Source organism: Spea bombifrons, chromosome 3 (assembly GCF_027358695.1).
Source record: "Spea bombifrons isolate aSpeBom1 chromosome 3, aSpeBom1.2.pri, whole genome shotgun sequence".
NCBI classification, from domain to species: domain Eukaryota; kingdom Metazoa; phylum Chordata; class Amphibia; order Anura; family Pelobatidae; genus Spea; species Spea bombifrons.
Window position 1 is genome coordinate 19538676 of NC_071089.1, and position 9536 is coordinate 19548211.

The 9536-nt window shown below is 39.8% G+C and overlaps 2 protein-coding genes across 2 annotated transcripts; one reads left to right on the forward strand and one right to left on the reverse strand.

Annotated features, from left to right (window-relative positions):
* Positions 1–340: 340 nt before the first annotated feature.
* Positions 341–4405, reverse strand: PNO1 (partner of NOB1 homolog). Its single transcript, XM_053461247.1, has 7 exons — positions 4132–4405; positions 2992–3141; positions 2741–2824; positions 2296–2356; positions 1490–1607; positions 1106–1176; positions 341–659 (listed from the first exon to the last, which is right to left on the reverse strand). The coding sequence occupies exons 1-7, from the start codon at positions 4279–4281 to the stop codon at positions 592–594; spliced, it is 702 nt and encodes a 233-aa protein (XP_053317222.1). The 5' UTR covers positions 4282–4405; the 3' UTR covers positions 341–591.
* Positions 4406–4704: 299 nt separating this feature from the next.
* Positions 4705–9514, forward strand: DNAAF10 (dynein axonemal assembly factor 10). Its single transcript, XM_053459104.1, has 8 exons — positions 4705–4956; positions 6262–6362; positions 6450–6580; positions 7192–7293; positions 7713–7828; positions 8207–8341; positions 8699–8796; positions 8984–9514. The coding sequence occupies exons 1-8, from the start codon at positions 4771–4773 to the stop codon at positions 9189–9191; spliced, it is 1077 nt and encodes a 358-aa protein (XP_053315079.1). The 5' UTR covers positions 4705–4770; the 3' UTR covers positions 9192–9514.
* The last annotated feature ends 22 nt before the right edge of the window (positions 9515–9536 follow it).

The following is a 9536-nucleotide window of genomic DNA, read 5'->3' on the forward strand; positions in this document are numbered from 1 at the left end:
GGTCTCAGCTTGTCTTACTGATGAGCAAGCAAAGCTTCCAGGCCTTTTCGCCAATATCAAGTGTATTAACTGTAAGAGGGAGGCACTTGGTCCTCTGGCTTAAAGCCCAGTATTTTTCGAAATCCACCAGTGAGACCACAACCTGGGGGACCATCCGCTGTGTGTATCTGGTGAGGGGTACACATGGCCGGTCACAATGGGGTCCTTGCTAAGTGCACAAGCAGCACTATAGACCTTCATTGCATTAAAAAAAAAATCTGTTTAACATACCTATTCTGTAAAGTTTTCTGGATTACCAATACATGTTGTTGCACAGTAATGTACTATACAAATCAACAAAGCGGTTTTAGAGTTTATTTTTAAGAAGTTAGAGGCCATAAGGTTTTGTTCTAGACAATCTTAAAACTCTATCCTTTTGTTGAAAGTCTGAATGGTTTCAGCCCAATGTGCAAACTCGGCAGGCCTAGATTTAATTCCAAAGGCAAGATGGCCAAGTATTCCAAAACGTGCAACTTTTCCAAACTGCCTACTGCTTGTTCCAGCGGCACAGCAGAAATTCCCATGAAAGGTCACGTCAGTCCGATCTCTGTGTTAAAAGCGTTCAGCTGCCCTGCTTGCCACAGCCCGGATATTTCCATATACTTTTGATGGTGGGCTTCCTGTTGAACAAAAACAGGAGACAAGAAGGTCAAACATTACATGAGAGTTAATGGAAACCTAAGCATGATGAGCGCGACAGAACAAACTTCAAAACATACAGCATCAAAGGGTGCGTATACGATACAGTAGGACTGTGTTTCAACCTACATATTAAATCGATGATCATTAGAACCAGTTTGGTGTATGATTAAACAATTTACACCAAACTATCTGCCAACAAAACCCCTGTTTTGAAGGCAAAGGGTGGTCACACTAAATATTGATTTGGTTTAGATTTTTCTTCTGTTTGCTCACTTTGCATTTTGTTAAATGATAAAAATAAACTATTAACATGTCTATTTTTGAAAGCATTCTTACTTTACTGCATTTTTCCCCACATCTGCCTACAACGTTGGCACAGTACTGTACAAACATTTACTACGATTATAGACAAAAATTCTCTTACCCAAAATAAGGTTACATATCGCGGTCCTCGCCATCTTTATGTTTTGAAATGATCCCAGGATGTGTATTTTTCTGTGGGGTAAAGAGAAAAAATAAAATAAAACGTAAAACAAACAAGGAACAAAAAAAAATGTATATAAGTCTGCATCGGGTGCTCCCAATTAAGATAGAAATAAAAAAATTACACAAAACTAAACTTAAGATCTAACCATCATGGTGAAATATTTCTATTATTACAATGGAAGCAGCAACTCTTATATAGCAAAAACAGATCCGCAGGGCCTTAAAATATGGCTGCGGGTGGGAATGTAAAGGTGCTTCATCAGGAATACCTGAGCAAACTTACTACTATTTTAATGACTTTATCAAGTTGCTAGAAACTTACGAATCTGCAAGAACTATCCTTGTCCTGGTGACATTTTCTATGGTGAATTTTGTCTTTCCTCCTTTCCCGGCTATTCTTCCAATTGCACGAGAGAGATGGTCTCCTTTCAAAGGCTTAACTTTTATTAGGAAAGAGGAAAAAAAATAAGTGACCTGAATGAATTGGAATTGTGCAAGCAGTGCTGTCATTAGCTATTTTCGGTTGGTGGACTGTTCCACGGACTTGGAGTCAGTACAACGAGGGGGCATGATGTCCCCCAAATGATCACACCCAAGTAATATTTAATGTGGTAATAAAGAAGCCACTGTTTTCTTCAATGCACTTTTAAGGAGTGCTTGCGAAAACAAAAGAAAACGGGAAAAAATGATTAAAAATCAAAGATAAAATTTAATTTGTGATTTTTTTTTTTTTTTTTAAATGATTAACCACTAAACCCAACACCAAAAAATGAAATTATAAGCGTAATATATACAAGTGTAATCTATTATATGTAAAAAAAATCTCTTTACTTTGGTCAGACACACTGGCATCAGACTAAATAAATCTAAGGTACTGAATGTTTAATGTTTTTACTGAATAATCTGCCACATACAAGCATCCAGACGCTACCAAGATGGACCAAGAGTTTTCGTCAATTTAACTCTCAGAATAAACTAAGATGGAAGAATCAAAATCTACACACAGTTCAAAACGCCAACATTAACTACGCGTGTGCCAATTATCTACCCTGTTAATTTGATGGAGCTAGATAAAACAATAGATAATAATAATAATAAATGCCTGCTGGTACATTAGAGTTAACTTACCATCCGTCACCTCGAAGGACTCCAAAAACAGGTCATCGAGTCGAACCAGGGCTAAAGCGTCCTGCAACACGAACAGGGTGTTCTTTTAGGATAATAAATACCCCTAGGGCATGGCGCGTGAAACGGAGCATCCATTTCTAACAGAACGCTTGGGCTTTGTTAAATCTCCCGAGTATGGATCTCTATCCACCCACTAAATATCTCAAGCTGGCAGAACCCAGTATATATTTTTTTTAAATTTAAACGTGGCACGTTAATAGCCATACGGGACCGATCTAGACACACACACTTCCGGTGCAGAGTTTACTTTTTATCGATACATTATAACATCTCAATGGCATTTGCTATGTTGCCATAAACCTGTTCATAGTTATTGGATTTTATGTTCTGGGAATATTCAGAATCATTGATGGGTTTCTCAATCAAAGTTCAGCAGGCAACTTACCTCTACTTGAAATCCCAGGATGAAAGCTTTCACAAAGTCAGAGGCTTTCGTGAGAGCCGCCACATCCGTGGTCTCTTTACACGTCTGTAATAATAAATAATAATCAGAACCTGTCAAGGAGCTATCATCATCGCTAAAAGTCACAACCCCTGAGTAGAAACAATTAAGACCGTCTACCATTAGATTTGATTACAGTAAAAGCACAGCAAAGTTTATTGCTTAAAAAAATAATAATAAAAAAAAAACTTTACCCTTATTTCCACATTTCTTGATTTTAGGTTGAATCGAATTTGCAGATGTAAATGTTCCACTATTGGGGTGAAGATCTTCATCCAGTTTTCTTTGAGTGGGGTGTATCTGTGAGACGGTACCGGGATTTTTCTCATCTCATCTTTGTCTCCCTACAAGATGTGCGATAGTTAAAAGACGGAAAAAAAAACGCGTACCCACAGGCACGATGCGGCTCAATGGATTCGGCTGTCCCCTGGAAATTACTATGAAGGTTTTTTGGGTGAACAAGAATTTGATAGCATTTGCTTTTTTCCACCCCAGGCAATTAATATGTGCCTGAAATTCACATATGACCCTTAGAGCCCTGCCCTACATCTCTACCCTCTTATCCAAGTACACCTGTACCTGACCCGCGTCTCTCTTCTACCCTCATTACCTCTTCTCACTCCCATATGCCGGATTTCACCCGCACTGCGCCCCTCCTGCGGAATTCCCTTCTCCGTTCCGTCAGACTTTCTACCTTGTACGCAACTTTTAAAGCCTCTCTAAAAACCCACCTTTTTTGAGAAGCGTAGAATATCTTCTTAACTCTCTCAGCCATCATCCTAATCAAGCCATATGAACGACCACCAGCCTCTACAGATTATCCAGACCGATCAATTTATCACAATCCAAGCAGTCCTTGACTACTGTTCTCACTTCCCCCCTCAACCCCGATTAGATTGTAAACCCTCCAGCCCCTTGGCTTCTTTACCCAAACACATCTCCTGCCTGCTGGTGCCCAAAGCTCTGTGCCCACTGCCAGCGCTGCCTCACAAAGCAGCAACAGAGGGTCTAAAGAGGGCTTTAAGTGGCACAAGAAGAGATGTATTCCTGGAGCTGCAGCTTCCTCTCAAAGTGTTCCTGTACACTGGGTAGGTGATCTCTATACATTGTGTCTTAATGAGTTGTGAGGAGGGGGCGTCACCCAAACACCACCTGACTACCAAACAGCAACCCCCCGACCGCATGTCACATCCAACGCTCAAAATACGTTTCCGGGGTCCTTTCCCTTTAAGAAGTAATTTAATGTTCTTTAACCCCACACACCCCAAGGCCTGTTTACACAGAGCCCACTAGGCCTCGGCATCACTCGTTACTAAGGGACCCGAACGACCTACCATTAACTTGTCCCCAGATATCGGGGGGAAGTCGGGCCTCTTGGTTGGCTTCTCCCCGGTGTCCATCGGCTTCTCAGTCGCCTTCCTTTTCCTGCTTTTCACGCTGGTGAAGGCCTCCTCTGGGGCGGCCGCGCTCTCTGTCTCCATCATGTCGGCGATCAGCTCCACAGCTCGCTCAGAAACACTTAACTACTAACTTCGCCGAGACTAGACCCACGCGTGCACAGCAGCAGCCATCACTGGGGCTCCGAAAGGGCGGAGCCTGAGTTTTCCAAACGCTAGAACGCATAGACCACTTTCACAATGACGTCAAATTGAAGGCCCCATTGCACTACATCCGGTAGAGTTCTGAAAAACTGTCCTATTAGTTGCCTGTGTAAGGATACACTATTTATGCCCCCTCACATTGTATTCGAGGAGTTTTAGAGATTTTGAGGTGTAATTCAATTTTACTATCACTAGTGACTAATATATGTTAGACCAAAATTAAAAAATAAAATATGTCAATAACACACGTGCGGGGCTAGGACAGCCGGCGTCTTGACAGTACCTGTTGGTGTCAGTTTGAGGAGTGGGAGGGTCGGTTTGAGAGTGTGTTTGGGTTCTGTGCAGTGAGTTGACTTCTGTGTCACAGGGACCATGTCTTCGCCTCTGGAGAAGCCGCAGATCATCGCCCACGTACAGAAGTCTGTCAATTACACTCTGTTTGACTGCAAATGGATCCCGTGCAGCGCCAAGTTCGTGTGTCTGGGGAACACGGCCAGAGGAAGCGGCATCTTACAGATCTACGAGATCAACCACGGGGAGGCCAAGCTCGTCAAGGAGGTCAGGGCATTTCTGGGCAAACAGGAGTGACACGAAACACCTAGTAAACCCGACGCATTTTAGCTTTACTGCTCTCTGCACTCTTACGGGTGTAGATTTCACCAAATCTTGAGGTTTTAACTGACTTTTTTTTTTTTGCATGGCTGGTTGTCATGGTAACCGACCGACGCCAGTGGTCGTTTGAACGACCAAACAGCATAGTAATACTCAACGCGCGGCGCTTAACAGGGGGTAAAATCCACAGAAACATTGCAATATAAATCTAAGAATAATTTCCTATTTAACAAACATTAACCTCCCATCTGTGGTTATTTGGTCCTTTTGTGTTTTTTTTATTTACTATTGCTGTATTTTTTTGGTCCTAATATATTCCATTAGAACAAAAATAGCCAATAAAGCTGGACGACTTTGTAAAAGTAACTAATGGAATGATCCAGTCAGGAGAAGCATCCTGTCAGATGTTATGGGGAGACGTCCGCATCACGCAGACCTAATGCAAGCAATATATTTACTGTTACTTCGTTAATGGGGAAAAATACAAGCAAACGTGTATATCCCGCATATATTACTGGGGCGTTTATTATAATCGCACCCCACCGGCCTCTTCCAGAATGAAGTTCTCAATTGCTTCTTCTAAGAAACCTACCCCTTTTGAAGAAACCTCATTCCAGGGAAATCGCTCATTCCAATAACTGACTAAACAAGTGACTAAATCAAACCTCCAGGTTAAGTCACATAGTACCCCGTAGATAATAGATCCTATGAGGCCCGTTTCAGTTGTAGTCCAGTCCCCCCTCATTATGTTTTCTTTAATACTCAATTTTGCGATCTCTTTAGATTTCATTATCGGTTTGATTCTGTTATCTCTGGAGCAGGAGAGACAGCATTGTCCTACAGAGGCGATTGCAGAATGTTCTTGGTTTTATCAGGCCGGTTGGGAGATGGGTAGATACAGAAACACTTGTTAAAGCCAGGCAAAGATGCCCTCTTTAACCACACAGAGACTATTGGTCAAGAGGTTACTGGTGCTCTATAGCGCTACATTATTTCTGAATATATTAGATTAGAACACATCTTAGTATTAATGATACAGCTTGTAACAACCTAGCAACCATCAGGGAGATGTTAACATCAGACTCCTTGTCTCATTTTTTGGGTTCCTGATGGAGTAAATAAAGCTAGTAGTATACTTTTTGTGTGACCCTCACATCTTGTCTCAAAGACAAGCAAACATAGAATGTTGAATGTGATCCACAGACTCTGAATGTTGCTACCAAAATCTTTTCTTCATTTCGTATCTTCTAGATTGAAAAAGCAAGACCTTTAAAATGTGGGACCTTCGGAGCAAGTTCTTTACAGCAAAGAAATTTAGCAACGGGAGATTTCGATGGAAACCTCCATGTGTGGTAAGCAGCTGCCAATGCTATTTTCTAATGTTACATTTTGCTTATAGTCCCAAATTCTATGGAATAATAATATATATATTTTATAAGGAACTTGGAAGCCGCCGAGACTCCAGTGTACTCTGTGAAAGGCCACAAAGAAATCGTAAACTGTATAGATGGAGTGGGAGGATTAGGCATTGGGGAAGGTGCCCCAGAGATTGTAACTGGAAGTCGTGATGGTAAGTAGCTCTTTTAATAGATTTATTTATACTACATTAATTAAATAAACTTTCAGCTATTTTCCCTGTTTTTTCTCTGCTTTATATTGTGAAAAACAGATGAATTATCTCCCTGTAGATAAAGCCCATAGTTGGGTATTTTTTTGTTTTATATTTATATATTTATAATGTAATGCATTTAAAGGAACTCCACCACATAGAAACTACATACATTCAGTGTACAGACTATAATGTTATGTAGTGATCTGTATTATATATGTATGTATAATAAATATATATATATATAATTCCGTTACAGAAATGTCTGCATTTACACATGTATTTAGTAGTTACTGTGGTATACAAAGGAAATACTGGCTAATGTCTGAAGAGTAAATCTGTGACTCGTCTCGGCTTTTTCACTTATTCTTTAAGAATGACGGAGGTTACGACTTTGAAACCAGAATTTTCAATACCTTGTTTTATGCAGTTTGTTTTATGCAATTTAATAAGTAAAATAAATCTTCCAACAGAACCAACTGAACCAAAAATGTGGCTCAATCAATTCAGATTTTACTCAGAACAATGATTTGTGATGGTGCTTAGCAGAATCATAACTGGTTTTGTTTCAGGAACCGTGAAAGTTTGGGACACAAGGCAAAAGGATGTGCCAGTTGCTAATATGGAACCAATGGAAGGAGAAACCAAGAGGGATTGCTGGACAGTGGCATTTGGTAGGTGATATATCTAGGTGGGTCTGTAGGGAACCTATTCAACAATTGCATGATCAGAAGGAGCGTTAAGTGGGTTCCTAAAAAACTTGTGATTTGTGATTTTATAGAAATATAACAGGAGGGTGTTTTAGGGAGCAGGCAGTTTATATCACAAAAAAATATCTTGTGTGAAATTGTTGTTATTGCTGTAATCTCGCACCTACTCTGTTTAGAACATTCTGCTTAATGGGATATCTATTCACGTCTTGTCGTAGAGCATGGATAGAAACTCGGTCCACAGTATGTTCATTGCAGGGGTAAACTTGCAGGGAGACTTGCGTTATTTTTATTTTATGCTGTATTTGATTTGATGCAAACTTGAATGTGTGAAAGTATTTTCTAACTTATGAATGTGTCTTTCTGATTTGTCTTTTATGAAGGCCATGCCTATAATCAGCAGGAACGTGCTGTATGTGCTGGGTATGACAACGGTGACATTAAGCTGTTTGACCTCCGCAACATGTCCCTTCGATGGGAGACAAATATTAGGAATGGGGTAAGGGTTTTTACACAAATATAATGGAAATGGACATAGCTCATATTTATCGGGGTTATTGTAGGACTAAGAACTCAAATATCTGCTACGGTCATAGCTAAAAGGTGCAATGGCTTACACCAGACTCATGTTCCATTCACAATATGTCTAAGGCTACTCATATAAGAGACACAAGAGAATCTGCCTTCCTGGAGTGTGTATATATATATATATATATATATATATATATATATACACGAATGTGTGTATATTTAGTCATGCATAATACACTCCTAGATGGTATTAGGTTATTTAGTTATTATGTTTATTATAATAGACCTATAGCATATTTAGTATCAACTGCCATAAAAGTAGTTTTTTTTTTTTTGCTGTTTGTAGGTCTGCAGCGTTGAGTTTGACAGAAAGGACATCATGATGAACAAACTGGTTGCCACTTCGTTAGAAGGAAAATTTCATGTATTTGACATGAGGACCCAGCACCCGACCAAAGGTTTTGCCAGCGTCTCAGAAAAGGTAACGCCATTTTTCCCAAGCTTACTTAACCTACCAAGAATAATGTATGTTTGTGGACTTCATCATGATCCTATGCTTGGTCATTTAATGCGCCACCTATTCAAGGAGAATTTCCTTATACTTATAGGCATGAATTCAACGGCTAAAATCTCCGTCGGTCATAACAATTAAACAGAAATATCTGGTTTAGCAATGTTTATACGATAAACTTAGTCCATGCTTCAATTCAGATGCACAGAATGCATGTTCGTTTTTACGTTATGTTGCTCTGCAAGTTCAAACCCATGCCTGAAAATGTCATTTTCTCGCTCTGTTGGCTGTGATTCTTATTTAACTTTATTTTTAATTGTGAACCAGGCTCACAAATCTACTGTATGGCAAGTACGCCATCTCCCACAAAACAGAGATATCTTCATGACAGCAGGAGGTGCGGGAAGTCTCCATCTTTGGAAATAGTAAGTGTATGACAGGATTACAGCACTTCAGGGTAGGGTATTTAAGGGTGCTGATCCTTCTAGTCTGCTAAATTTAACACTTTTGTAACTAAATGTCGCTAAATACTGTTGAATGCCCAAATCCTTCCCAAAAATAGTTCTTTAATCAGCAAAATTTCAATTCATTTGCCTTTCCTTTTTTTCTTAGTGAGTATCCAGCTCAGCGAACGAAAAAAGACTCTGATGATGTGGATATGGGAGTAGCTGGGACCGTCAGCCTCTTACAGAATGTGACGCTATCGACACAACCAATTTCTAGCTTGGACTGGAGTCCGGATAAAAAAGGATTGTGTGTTTCCTCATCATTTGACCAGACTGTCAGAGTCCTGATAGTTACCAAGTTGAATAAACTTTGATCCAGATGTTTTAAACTGACCAAAATAGCTCTCCAAAGACAATAAGGATCCAGGGTTTCAAATTTGACATTTGAATAATCGCGTCTCCGTCTCGAGGCCGATCATCTATCTGTTACCCATCTGAATATACTGCGAAATGAATCCATAGTTTAATATTTCATATTGTATTTCATTGTCTTCCGTTCAGTGCCATGACTGTGGCTTGGAAGTTTTTATATAATGCAAGTGCCTGGTTAATCTTTATTTTGTTAAACTGCAGAACAAGGCTCCTAGGATCTTGGTTATATGTTGCAAATAAACTGCAGCTTCTTTATTGTTCACAATGATGTTTGATGTGTTTTCCCC

What these genes read in the sequence shown, in the direction of transcription:
- PNO1 (XM_053461247.1), bottom strand. Translation starts at nt 4,281, where the DNA reads ATGATGGAGACAGAGAGCGCGGCCGCCCCAGAGGAGGCCTTCACCAGC. An exon ending in CAAGAAATGTGGAAATAAGG is followed by an intron (nt 2,825 to 2,991) that starts GTAAAGTTTTTT and finishes TTATTATTACAG; the next exon opens with ACGTGTAAAGAGACCACGGA. An exon ending in TCCTGGGATTTCAAGTAGAG is followed by an intron (nt 2,357 to 2,740) that starts GTAAGTTGCCTG and finishes TTCGTGTTGCAG; the next exon opens with GACGCTTTAGCCCTGGTTCG.
- DNAAF10 (XM_053459104.1), top strand. Translation starts at nt 4,771, where the DNA reads ATGTCTTCGCCTCTGGAGAAGCCGCAGATCATCGCCCACGTACAGAAG. An exon ending in TGTAACTGGAAGTCGTGATG is followed by an intron (nt 6,581 to 7,191) that starts GTAAGTAGCTCT and finishes GTTTTGTTTCAG; the next exon opens with GAACCGTGAAAGTTTGGGAC. An exon ending in AGACAAATATTAGGAATGGG is followed by an intron (nt 7,829 to 8,206) that starts GTAAGGGTTTTT and finishes TGCTGTTTGTAG; the next exon opens with GTCTGCAGCGTTGAGTTTGA.